Source organism: Brienomyrus brachyistius, chromosome 17 (genome assembly GCF_023856365.1).
Source record: "Brienomyrus brachyistius isolate T26 chromosome 17, BBRACH_0.4, whole genome shotgun sequence".
Lineage (NCBI taxonomy): Eukaryota > Metazoa > Chordata > Actinopteri > Osteoglossiformes > Mormyridae > Brienomyrus > Brienomyrus brachyistius.
Genome location: NC_064549.1, coordinates 5,531,433 through 5,543,767, shown reverse-complemented (window position 1 = coordinate 5,543,767; position 12,335 = coordinate 5,531,433). Strand labels below are relative to the sequence as shown.

Genomic DNA, 12,335 nt, shown 5'->3' with positions numbered 1-12,335 from the left:
GATGTAGGGGACAATGAAATAATTTCACCAGAATACAGATAATGTAACACTAAATGTAAGCGATTCACCGCCATTTGTATAGTTACCACCTTGGCAGGTTGCTGGCTCAGGTTAGCGCTACCTCTTCTCTACTAAGTACTCCAGCTTCTGCATTCACTGTTAAAAATCCATGTATAACATGAGAAAGATCGCATGCTTATATTTAAGTACTAGAGGTTGCGCTCCAGCACCCACGATATCTGCGCAGGTGTCCCGCCCCCCGCGCATCTGTACCTGCAGGAAACAGCGGCCAGGATACGCCCGCATGAACCCGAAACTCCCCCGTTTCAGTCTCTGCGGCCACAAAAAGAGAGTCGCCATGGCGTGATGTGCGTTTCGTTTTCCGCGTATACTTGCACCCATCTGTACTAGAGCTGCCGCCCGTCACACGCGTCGCTGTTTCGGCGCAGGTATTTTTTTTCCTCTCGGTAGGGTGTTTGTTTACGGGCATAGCGGACAAAACGGGAAGAGATCCCACAAGAAGGGATAAGAGATATCAGCAAAACAGATCAAGCGGCAACAAACGGGAGCCGGCCGGAGGGGCCAGAAAGAAGGAAGCCGCTTGAAATACAGCAGAAGGTGCGCGGACGCCCTTCGCCTTGCGCAGTATGGATCGCTCAGACGCGAAAATGCGCTACAACACACAGGTAGGACTCTCACAAGTAAAGTGCTTAGGCGTGTATATGTGCTTGGCTTTAAAAAAAAGGCTAGAGTAGTATTTTATCAAATAAGTTTTAAAGTTTTAAACGCTACTTGTAAACCACTTTCTATCATCAAGTAGATGGAAAAAGACGTTTCCTGGTTATGACACTGATACTACATTCTACCATTTAGTTCAGGTGAGAAGGAACCTAAGCTTATTGTTTGTCTCCCTTCTCTATTTTCTTTTTTTTTTTTTATTTGACTGGCTTCCAAGATGATGCGTCTTCATTCTTGAATAAGCAGTGAATCTCAGGATTATGTTCTCTCTTATTGACTGTCATTCATTCTGTATCCGTTTGGCCTCGTCCGAATGGTGCAAATACGTGGTACCTGTGCAATTCAATGATAGGCCTGTGCTTAATTTACAAGCTTTCCCCCATCATTTTAAGCCCGTGAAACCGGCTTTCCAACTTTAATGACCTTTGGGACAATCTCTGCAAATTTACAACAGTTGTGTCCTTAACTGGAAGCACACAACAATGAAGTCCAACTCGCAATGCCAAGGCCCCTGATTACCTGGAGTTTTAGTGAATTAATTTATAGGCTACAGTTGTAACCCCTAGGCAGTTCCCTCCCAGCCTAGGGGAACCCTGTTGCCTGGTTTCTGAGTTTCGCAATCTCCTCGGTCTGTTGGCTTTTTTTTTTGTGCGTGTTTTGTTTTTTTAAGTCAAGCCATGACTGTGTTTGGACATGTTTGAGGTTGGCCTCTGACAAACATCCCTGCGCAGTAAAACTGCACGGCCTGCTCAGTGCGTGCAGAATGCACGCAATAGGGTGTTGCTCTTTAGGGTGTCGCGGGGCCATGCCGCAGGTCCAAGGTGTCGGTCGCTGAGCTGGAGGGTAGGGCAGTCCGAGCTTTGAGTGACTCCCTGTTTGAATACAGTTGTTGGGCTTCATCTCTTTGGATTGATTTCCGTCCTTCATTTATGCAGCAGGAAGTTCTGTCTCTGTTGAGAGGACTAGGTCAAATGTGGAATTAGCACTGATGAAGTTCAGGGTTTCATCTTGATTTTATTATTGTGGATTCAACTATACTAGAGACACGTCATCGGATTTCCTAGAAAGGTGGCTGTGTCTAAGAATGGGGAGTGGGCGGGTTTAGGAGAGCACAAGCTGCAGGAACTCTTATCTGATCACGTGATTGTCGCCGGGTTCCTCCGTCTTGCCTCGACTGGTCTCTATTCACCTGTGTGGGCTTTTTGCACCCAAGTCCTCAGTGAATACTGTCTAACCTGTTTGTTCGGTTTCTGCCATTGAGCTTCATGACCCATAGCGCAGTCACTTCCTCAATGGCTGTGACACACACAGAATGCTGTCTATGCAACCAAGGTGTGTTATACTATAAACCAGGTCCCCTTTGTGACGTCACCAGCATCGTTTGCTGCTTTTGGCTCTGTGGACGAGAAGGTGACACTTTCTCCAGATAAGCTGAAGTCTAATATTCCTGTTCTACCACTTTTTTTTGTGGATATATGTTGATGATCTGAACAGTCTCACCCCGAAAAGCCCAAGAGGAAACGTCGTGTCCCACAGAGGACCTCCTGGGTTCTGGTTCTGGGCAACCATGTTGCCCTTGACCTCGACAATACCAGGAATACCGGATCTGTTCGGAAGTTGGTTGTTGTGTGAGACTCACCTGGGTCATTCTCACAAATTCATTACCTCAACGTATCCACTTTCTCTAATTTTCAAAGTTGGTTTGGTTTGAAGACAAACTGAAATTACACAACTTTGTATGAAATTTCAGTTTTGCCTTTGGTACAGTCAAACAGCTTTTTATCACCATTTATGTCTAATAAACAAAATTCATTAAATACAGGGCAGGAATTATGGAAAAGAGGAAACAATGACTGTGGTTAACCTATTTAGTGAGACGAAAACAAGGACGCGTCCGGGTATATTAATCAGTTTTCATGTTCACTGACCAATAAGGTAGCACTTCTCTAACATTAATGCATTTTAACATTCATTGGCCAATCAGGTAGCACTTTTCTTAAGAATATTGAGAATAAAATTAATAAGTCTCATTCTGGAGATTGACGTCACTCGTGTGCAGTGTGACATGTAGGGATGCGCATATCATTTTTTAAAGTAAATGTGTGCATGAGCCTTGCAAATGGCGTGCGATGATACTGACTGGCTGCTGTATAATGAAAGTTGGTGCCTTTTCCTTCCCTTGGTACTAATACTGCAGCTTGCAACACTGGGTCATGCGGGTTGCAGTGCTAAACCTGGACAAACCTTTTTTTAAATGACTCCCTGGACAGGGACCAAAAGAGGACGTGTCTGGGGACACCCGGACATATGGTGACCGTAAAAAATGACAAAACTAACACAAATTCGTAATACGTACACATCTTATCATACAGTTCAATTGTTTATTGTGGAGTGACATGCAATAAAGATGAAAGATTTAAACTTTGGTATTTTTTCCATCTAAAAACTGTTAGAGTAATGAGATTTTTTTACCCACTTTTTGGGGGCAATAATTTTTTTATGCCTAAAGTTAGATGAACACGATGCTCCAAATTTCTTTCTAATTTTCCTTTTATCTCTTAGGATAAGTTTCATTGCATCTATCACTGTCAGCTGTGGGGAATGTTCTAGGCTTCCTCTCTCCCTGTAGGAGCCGGACGGGGAGACCTCCATCCAGTTCCTTCCAGCATCCGAACCCAAGCCAGTCAAGAAAGACAAGCGCAAGACGTGGGTCGTGGTCGGCGTGGTGATCGCCGCCGCCATCATCGCAGTTGTGGTCGGGCTGCTTGTCTGGTGCTGTGAGTTGCCCCTGTTGCGGCTGTCCACCCCGGGTATAGCCCTCGCATTCTGAGGTTGTATTCCCACCGCATGGCTTTTAACCCACCCCCTCCCCCACAGTCCTCAAGTCAATGACCGTGAAGAAGATGTACGGTGGCTCCATGCGCATCACCAGTGAGACCTTTCAGGATGCCTACGAAGATCCCAACAGCACCGAGTACCAGGCTCTTGCTGGTCGGGTGGTGTCACAGGTGAGATGGCCCGGCCCACAGTGCCACATTCGACTGCCCTCATCTGACTTCCTGTGCTGGCCCCTGGAGGATGGGCTCCCCCTTTGGGTCTGGTTAGGGTTAGGGCTTCCTCTGCTACCCTCTGGAGGATGGGCTCCCCCTTTGGGTCTGGTTAGGGTTAGGGCTTCCTCTGCTACCCTCTGGAGGATGGGCTCCCCCTTTGGGTCTGGTTAGGGTTAGGGCTTCCTCTGCTGGCCCCTGGAGGATGGGCTCCCCCTTTGGGTCTGGTTCCTCACCAAGGTTTCTTCCTTCTAGAGAGATTTTCTGTTTCACTGTCACCTACTGGCTTCCTCAGTGGGGGCTTTGGGTGGGGGTAATGTAAAGCGCTTTGATACAGTGTAATGTTGTGAAAATGCGCTATACAAATAAAATTTAATTGAACTTAATCTACTGAATCGGCCACGTTAAAACATTCTCACGTCCGTCTACTGTTAGAAAATGACGATACCTTGACAATCACTTTTCAGCTGGCGTCGATTTATCAGAATTCGCCAGATACATCCAAATATTATGTGGGAACATCCGTGGAAGGTTTCAGGTACGTCCTTCTGGGATTTACACAATGGTTCAGTCTGAAAATTTGAGCAGGTAGATGGCAGTAATCTGTGTATGAACTGCTTGGTGAAGCGCGTCCCGACCTCAAGGGGGTATGTTTGTGAGTGACCCTTCCCCTTGGCACCCTCGCAGTGAAGGCAGCGTCCTCGCCTATCATCTGTCTGAGTTCAATGTACCAAAAGGTCAGGAGGACACTGTGGACCATGCCATAGGTACCGCCAGTAAGATACAGAGCCGCATGGCCGGAAACACGGAGTCGCTGAGTTTCGAGGACCTGACGTCGTCAGGTACACGCCCCACTATGGCCTTGTCGCCTGCTTGTGTTCCTGTGAACCCAGATCACATGCAGATAGTGACATGGTTAAACCGGAACAGCCTTATCCAGTCCCGGCATCCCCACATGATTCTGTACTGAGAACTGCTGTCTCTTTTACAGCTGTGGACTCCAGAATGTTCCAGAAAAAGCTCACCTGTAAGACTTCTGTCTCTGTGGTGTTTTTTTTTTTTTGGGGGGGGGGTGAGGGGCAAGTTCACTTCATTACCCGTATTTGGGGTTCGGTTTCACTCCAGACTTCTGACTATGTCTGTAACCCCCTCCACAGCCAAAAAGAAATTCATTCTTCATGCCAAGGGAGACACGCCCCAAGAGCTAACATCGCCTGGTTTCCCCAACTCGACCTACCCCTCCAACACCATCATCTTGTGGCAGCTACGAGCCGACCGGGGTAACATAATCAAGCTGAATTTCGACACCTTCATGTTGGACGACGACTGTAGGAAGGACTTTGTCAGGGTGTACGACTCGCTCGTGGAGGACGAGAGCTGCCTGCTAGCCGAGTGAGTGCCGTCAGGAGCTACGTCTTCTGTGTCAGCAGTGCCATTGCCAAAACGAGTTTCTCTACATGTTTTTAGATTGCTTAATCGTGCAAGAGGCTATAACGCTTTAAACCTCACCGTATGTGAAGAACTCGCTTCAGAGTTGCAAAAAAAACGTTTGCCACAATATTCCACAGTTAAGGAAAGCTGTGAAACAAAGGCAATGTTTCTATCAAAGTGTTTTACCAAAAAATGCTTATCTGCACGTGGTAAAAAAAATACAAATCTAAATAAAAAAATCTAAAGTACGCCTTATTAAGGAAGCTTGTCTGGGCGTAGCAACAAGTCCCGCCCACGATCTCAAATGGCGGTTACACCGCTTCAGTCGTATGTGGTGCCTTCCCCGTGGATTAAGTTATGATGCTAAATCCGGTGTCTGCTACCGTAAGTATGGTCAGCTATCTGTAGCTGAATTTGCTTAAGGGTCAGTCCGTGCCAAATCAACCCAGACATGAAGATATGGTCTCCTGATTACCCTTACAAATTATATGCGTGATTCGTGAGTGCAGAAAAAGGGCGTGGCACCCAAATTTGAAAGGGAACTTTGGACTGCATCAGAATTTTTAATAAAACTTGGGGAATTTTCAGTGTTCTCTATAAGGATCAAAATACCGTCCCCTTAAAGACGTCTCGCTGAAGAAGAGTTGTGGTGCATAATGTATCCGGTTCCACCATTGTCATTTATTTGGACTGTCATGCCACAGAACCCGTTTTAATGTTGCCCATTGTGTCAGACTTGCCAAGCGGTTGGTAACGCGGCTTCTCTCCCGTGGGGCAGGAAGTGTGGACACTACGCCCCCACAGAGCCCGTGACCTTCTTCTCGTCCGGGAACGTCATGCTGCTCACGCTGGTCACCAATGACAAGCACAGCTACCCCGGGTTCAGGGCTTACTTCAGCCAAGTCCCTATATCCACACGAGGTACAGTCCACATGGCGGCCCGACACCCCCACCACCACCACCACCCACAATATTTTGTGATGTCATGAATATATTTCCTTTTACTTCCTAGTGTGTGGTACTACACTCAGCGGGTCCAATGGAAACTTCAACAGTCCAGAGTACCCTAACTATTATCCTCCTTCCGTCGAGTGCTTATGGAATATCCAGGTGGGGGCTGCTCTTCATCTGTCACGGGGTGGGGGGGGGTCCTCTATTTCGGTGCTGTGATTCTTACTGTCTGTCTCCATTTTAATGGAATAAATGCCGCCTGTCTACACACATCGTATCTATATCGGAACACTTTCATTAGAAAAAAACAATTCTTAAATTATGTGAAGTGGGCAAGTCTTCGAATGGGTCTATCTAGAGCAGAAATGCAGGGATCTCATGGCCTAAACACCCAGCTTTGTCCCTCCCCCCTTCCAGGTGCCTGCCGGTAAATATGTCAAAGTGAGGTTTCTGAAGTTCCTCCTGTCAGAACTGGGTCACATTGGCTCTGATTGTCAGAAGGACTACGTAGCGATAGATGGGCAGAAGTAAGTGCGAGCGTGCAGCTTTCCCTGTGCAGCCCTATGCTCTGTTCGACCTCCAGCTGGTGAATATCCTCTGCACTGTGGCGCATGTAGACCTTCCCAAGCTCCTGCTCTGACGCCAAGACCGTCACCGTTTCTACTGGCCTTAGGTACTGTGGCGAAAAGAAGGACGTGTTTGTGGTCATTAACAAGAGCAACATGATGAAGGTGCTGTTCCATGCTGACAAGTCTCTTGTCGACCGAGGGTTCCTTGCTGAATTCGAGGCCTTCGAACCCACCAACCGTAAGCGGAGAACGTCTCAAAGCAGTATGCGGAGCATCTCTCTCTGCGGCCGCCTGTCTTCTCTGAATCGATTCCCCCCTCCATCTTGCCTCTCCCACACAGCTTGTCCCGACACTTTCCGCTGCAAGAACTATCGGTGCATCAAGCCGCAGCTGCAATGCAACGGCTGGAACGACTGCGGAGACAACAGCGACGAGATGAACTGCAGTGAGTTTGGGTCAGGTTTCGGCATCAACTGCTGGGGGTTCCTGTGCTACTCGGCTCCCCGTGTGTGTTGGAGACTTTCACGTCTGAATTTGAACCTCATGTTCTATCAGTCGGTACTTTAACATGCTCACAATGTCAGATCACTGAGTATCCACCTGACTCACCTTTTCCTCTTACACGTGTGTGTTCTCCCTTCGGCAGAATGTAACCAGACTCAGATCAGCTGCAAGAACGGCTTGTGCAAGTCCCCAATCTGGAAATGTGACGGCGTGGATGACTGTGGCGATGGCACTGACGAGATGGGTTGCGGTAGGATCTTCATCAGCGCCAGTCCGTGGGTGGGGGTACCTACAGTCATTGTGGCAGTGGTTTGTGAGGTTGGAGTCGGTCCTTCTCCTGCAGGGACGTGTCAGAGCGGGGAGGTGAGCTGCCAGAACGGGAAATGCATCTCGGAGAAGATGAAATGCGACGGCCAGGATAACTGTGGCGATGGTTCTGACGAGCAAAATTGTGCCAGCGGTGAGTGGGGGTGCCCAGGCGGACATCAGGACTGCATGATGGCCAGCAGGCGAGCTGACTTTGACTCCGCCCTGCCCCCTCCAGTCTCTGTGATACCATGCACCAACTTCACCTACCAGTGTGCAGACCAGAAATGCATCAACAAGGTGAACCCGGAGTGTGACGGTACTCCAGACTGTGAGGACGGCTCGGATGAGGCCAGCTGCGGTAAGAGAGACTTCAGATCCCAGAATGCATTTCAGACGGCCATAGTGTAGGCCGAGCCCACAAACGGGGCATGTCACTACAGGATCTGTAGTGTCGACCGTGGTAAATTATTAAAGTATTAAACTTTTCAAGTAATAAAGGACTTTAGACCACTTGCCAAACCTGTAACCTTACCAGTTAGTGAAAGCTCGTGTCATGTATTTGCTCAGATTATAATAAAATGTTGGTAGTCTTGTAGTGATATGGCACTTTGTCATGGTGGCACCCACAGCAGTACCAGGCCCAGCCCACATGTCTGCTGTGTTCTCTGTTCTCCAGACTGTGGCAGACAGCTCTTCAGGATGTCCCGCATCGTGGGGGGCCAGAACTCCCTGGAAGGGGAGTGGCCGTGGCAGGTCAGCCTGCACGTCAATTCGGGGCACGTGTGCGGCGCGTCGCTAATCAGCGACACCTGGCTGGTCACGGCTGCACACTGCGTTCAGGACGAAGACAATCTGCGGTGAGCCCCTGGTCCGGCCCGTTTTCAGGGTCGAGGTGTGGTGTGCAGGGAGGCCCCCCCCCCCCTTGCCTAACTGTGTGAGTGTCTGTCACACAGGCTTTCTCAGCCAGGTACGTGGGAAGTGTACCTTGGCCTGCATGATCAGAATGTAAAAGACATCCAGAGGGTGGTGAGGAAGCTTCTGAAGAACGTCATCCAGCACCCCAACTACAACCCCTACACCTATGACTTCGACATTGCACTGATGCAGCTGGACAGTCCCGTGACCTTCAGCCAGTACATAATGCCCGTCTGCCTGCCCAACCCTGCCCATGACTTCCCCGTGGGGAAATCTGTCTGGGTGACCGGCTGGGGCACCACACAGGAGGCCGGTGAGCCCCGGTTGCTGCATCGACAAGGGATATAAGCGACTCCCCTTTTCTGTCTGAAGTGTCTCTCCATTCAGTCCTCAGGGATCCGCAGTCGGTCCACGTTTTCGCTCCCGCCCAGACAGTTCACTTTTTCGTCTGTTGCTCCCTGAGGACTGGATTGAGAAACACTTGGGGTCTAAAGCAAGATAACAGCAGAGTCTGTTGCTCACTGTGATCTGGTGAGACTGGCTGCTTGTAGACCGGGAGGCAAGAAAGCTCGCCTACTCGGTGGATTCGCAGAAACTGGGCTGGTGTCCCAGCATTGATGCCCGGGGTCCTCTTGTTGAGATGGTGTTTGCGTGTGTCTGTCCACCCCCCCCAGGAAGATTAGCTCAGGTGCTCCAGAAGGCTGAGGTGCGGATCATCAACAGCACCGTGTGTAACCAGCTGATGGCCAACCAGATCACTTCGCGCATGCTGTGCGCCGGCGTGCTGTCAGGAGGCGTGGACGCATGTCAGGTACGCTAACAGCAGCGTGTCGCCTTTGCCGGGTTGGGCATCTTGATTGCTCTTAATTACCTCACCGCCTCTGTCCCCCCTCCCCGCAGGGAGACTCTGGCGGCCCCCTGACCAGCCTGGACATTGGAAGGCGCTACTTCCTGGCAGGAGTGGTGAGCTGGGGAGATGGTTGTGCTCGCAGGAACAGACCTGGCATCTACACACGGGTCACCCAATTTCGTGGCTGGATCAAGGAGAAGACTGGGGTGTAGATGACCCAGGCAAGGGGCGGAACATGTGACTCAACCTGCCGCCATCGGTTAAAGTCTAGATCCAGCCTGTGACCTCATAGCAGCTGATATACATCCGCAGACTCTGTCCCCCTGAGGACTTCACCCCAGCCACAAATGGAGAGCAGTTACAGGGCACCTGACCCCAAAAAGTCCCAAAAGGGATGCACTATTTTGAAAAGAGAGCAGGACTGCATTTCTCCCTCCTCTATCCTCTTCCTGTTTCTAAGGTCCTTCCTTCCTTTTTGCAGTTGTAAATATTTTTACTGTGACGTAGCTGCAATGCAGTCTTTCTTTGTAATGTTCTTTTTAATTTTGTCAAATTGTGAAGGCGAGTCTGTCTGCTGGTGAAGGTGATAAGCCGTATGTCCTCAGAGGGAAGCTCCCTGCCGCTTTACAGGGGACATATAGAGATATATATTTTTTAATTTGGGCTTTCAAAATGTAGTTTCCACATAACAGGTGCCTTACATACCATAAATCTGCTTTGTAAATCTTGGATGATTTTACACTGTCATCCAAACTGAATCCCCCATCAAAAAATATCACCATTTTTGGGGAGAATTCAGTCATCCAGGAGTGTCCTGACTGCATCTGTGTTGTGTATGAATATGGTTTTTATTCCACTCCAGTTTTATTCCACAAAGTTGTTTTAATATGACGTGAATATTTAATACTGTAATAAAACCTCGTGCCTCTCTTATGGCTGTATTTCTGTATTTTCAACTGCATCGTTTTCGATGAACCTTCACCCGGCCAAGCCTGATTATGCTTTTTCTATATTTTAAATTAGTGGCACATTTCAAACGTATCTGATGCAAAAAAAATGTGCTTTAGGTCTGATTGGTTCATCGAGACGTCTTAGCTGCAATTTTTAAACGTGGTGTAAAAAAAAAAATAGTGTGATGGTGTGAGCTCGGCGGAAAATGAAGCCCAGCCACTCACCTGAGGTGAGTAATTTCGATGAAGGGCGATGAAGACAAAATTGAACACTAGGCTGCTGGCTAATGAAAGAAAAATGCATATAACACTTTTTTTTTTTTTTTTTTTTTTGTCACAGAACTAGCCTTTTTGGCTGGTGGTGCAGTAAATTAGCTGTTTGAATACCTTTGATATTATTCTTTGGTTTGTGGAGCAGGTTAATATCTGTACAATTCATATTTGGAGGGATGCTGCAAGTTTCTTTCATTTCTATAATCATTCTATGGAACAGTGGTGCTAGCAGAGGCCAAAATGTTTTGTAGAATTCTGCTGGAAATCCATCTGGACCTGGGGCTTTCCCGCTAAGCATACGTTGTAGTGCATCGTGAAGTTCCACTATTGAGAGAGGTAACTCTAATGGCGTTATTTGTTCATTATTTAATTTTGGTAGGTTGATGTTTAAGAGCTCTTCTATTTCAGAATTGGTTGGATTAATATTAGGTGAGTATAATTTTTTATAGAAGTCCCTAAATATCCTATTTATCTCTCCTGGGCTATGAGTTGCCTTCCCATTGGGGTCTGTAACTGAAGAGTTTGCTACATTTTCTTTATTCTGTTTTAGTTGGTTTGCTAAAACTTGCTAGATTTATTACTATGTTCAAAATTGTCCAAGCGTAATCTCTGTAAGTAAAACTGAGTAATTTTTATCTCTTAATTCTTGCAGTTCCATTTTACATTTTCTCAGTTCATCGAGAAAGTGTTTTTCTTGGGATGCATCATGTGCCGATTCCAAAGTTTTAATTTTCTGTTCTAGCTCTGTCTCAAGTGCTTTATCCTTTTTCTTTTCGTGTGCTGAATATGAAATTATTCTACCTTGAGTTACAGCCTTTGCCGCCTCCCAGAGATACCATGCCGGTCATTTGTTTCAATAAATGTCCAATCATTTTTAATAACTTCTAGAAATTCTGAGTTCATTAGTACTGATGATTAGTAATCTCCCGAAACTGGCAGAAGCTCCCAGATACTCGTGGATGACGTGCCAGGGAAACAGCCAACCCCCATCTCCCTGATTATGCCGAAGGTGGGATGTCTGAAATGTAACCTTCTATTACGTAGCTACTTCGAGCTACGCCCCACTCCCCCACCCCCTCCTGTTAAGGGCAGCAGAAAAAATGATCAGTTCATTAGTATTAAAGCTATTTCAGTAGCATCGGGTGTCATGCTAGCTAGCTGGCATCTGTTTCATAAGAAAAGTAGATAAATATTAAAACTAGTGTAAATAACTGTAAAATCACATATTTTTTATCGATTTTTTTCACTCTTTTTTTTTTTTGCACCCCTTAATCAAATTGTGCTTGAGGTGACCGCCTGTGTCGTCTAAAGGGTGTACTGGCCCTGCCTGTGATACCATCAGTGAAGTCATCATGTGCCACTTCCAGCAAGAAAATTCCTCTCTCCCAGACAGACTTACATGCGGTGATTGTGGTGATGCAGGTGGGGCCGCAGAGGATATCTATGGCAGCAGGCTGCGTGATAGTAAACGTGTTTGCACATCTTTCTACATTAAATGCATGCAGGTATGTGTGCTGACTGCATTTCCTCTTATCAGCGAGTAAGCTAGTGCTTCTAGTCTATCCAGCAAAACATTGTTGATTCTAGTGCAGGGGTATCAAACTCCACTCCTAGAGGGCCGAAGCATTGCACATTCTTGGGTTTCCCCTTGTTCAACACACTTGATTCGACTCCTTGCACAGCCTTGTGCTAATTATCACACAGCTCTTGAGCTGAATCATTGATAGTAGAATATGGAAAGAACTAAGCCACACAGGGCTCTGGCCCTCAAGGACTGGAGTTTGACACCCCTGTCCTA

General features: G+C 47.4%; 1 protein-coding gene across 1 annotated transcript; it reads left to right on the top strand.

Moving 5' to 3' along the window:
* Positions 1–272: 272 nt before the first annotated feature.
* st14a (ST14 transmembrane serine protease matriptase a) lies at positions 273–10,247 on the top strand. The gene is made up of 19 exons (XM_048980982.1): positions 273–686; positions 3,368–3,515; positions 3,616–3,746; positions 4,253–4,323; positions 4,473–4,627; positions 4,777–4,812; positions 4,943–5,177; positions 5,995–6,137; positions 6,229–6,326; positions 6,585–6,694; positions 6,841–6,974; positions 7,077–7,181; positions 7,383–7,490; positions 7,584–7,700; positions 7,785–7,907; positions 8,226–8,406; positions 8,503–8,777; positions 9,139–9,275; positions 9,365–10,247. Exons 1-19 carry the CDS (start codon positions 648–650, stop codon positions 9,524–9,526), a joined length of 2,508 nt encoding a protein of 835 aa, XP_048836939.1. The 5' UTR covers positions 273–647; the 3' UTR covers positions 9,527–10,247.
* The last annotated feature ends 2,088 nt before the right edge of the window (positions 10,248–12,335 follow it).

Excerpts from the sequence above, each read along its gene's own strand:
- st14a (XM_048980982.1), top strand. The coding sequence starts at position 648 with ATGGATCGCTCAGACGCGAAAATGCGCTACAACACACAG. Across the intron at positions 6,695-6,840 it reads GTAGCGATAGATGGGCAGAA|GTACTGTGGCGAAAAGAAGG; the intron begins GTAAGTGCGAGC and ends TACTGGCCTTAG. Across the intron at positions 8,778-9,138 it reads GGGCACCACACAGGAGGCCG|GAAGATTAGCTCAGGTGCTC; the intron begins GTGAGCCCCGGT and ends CACCCCCCCCAG.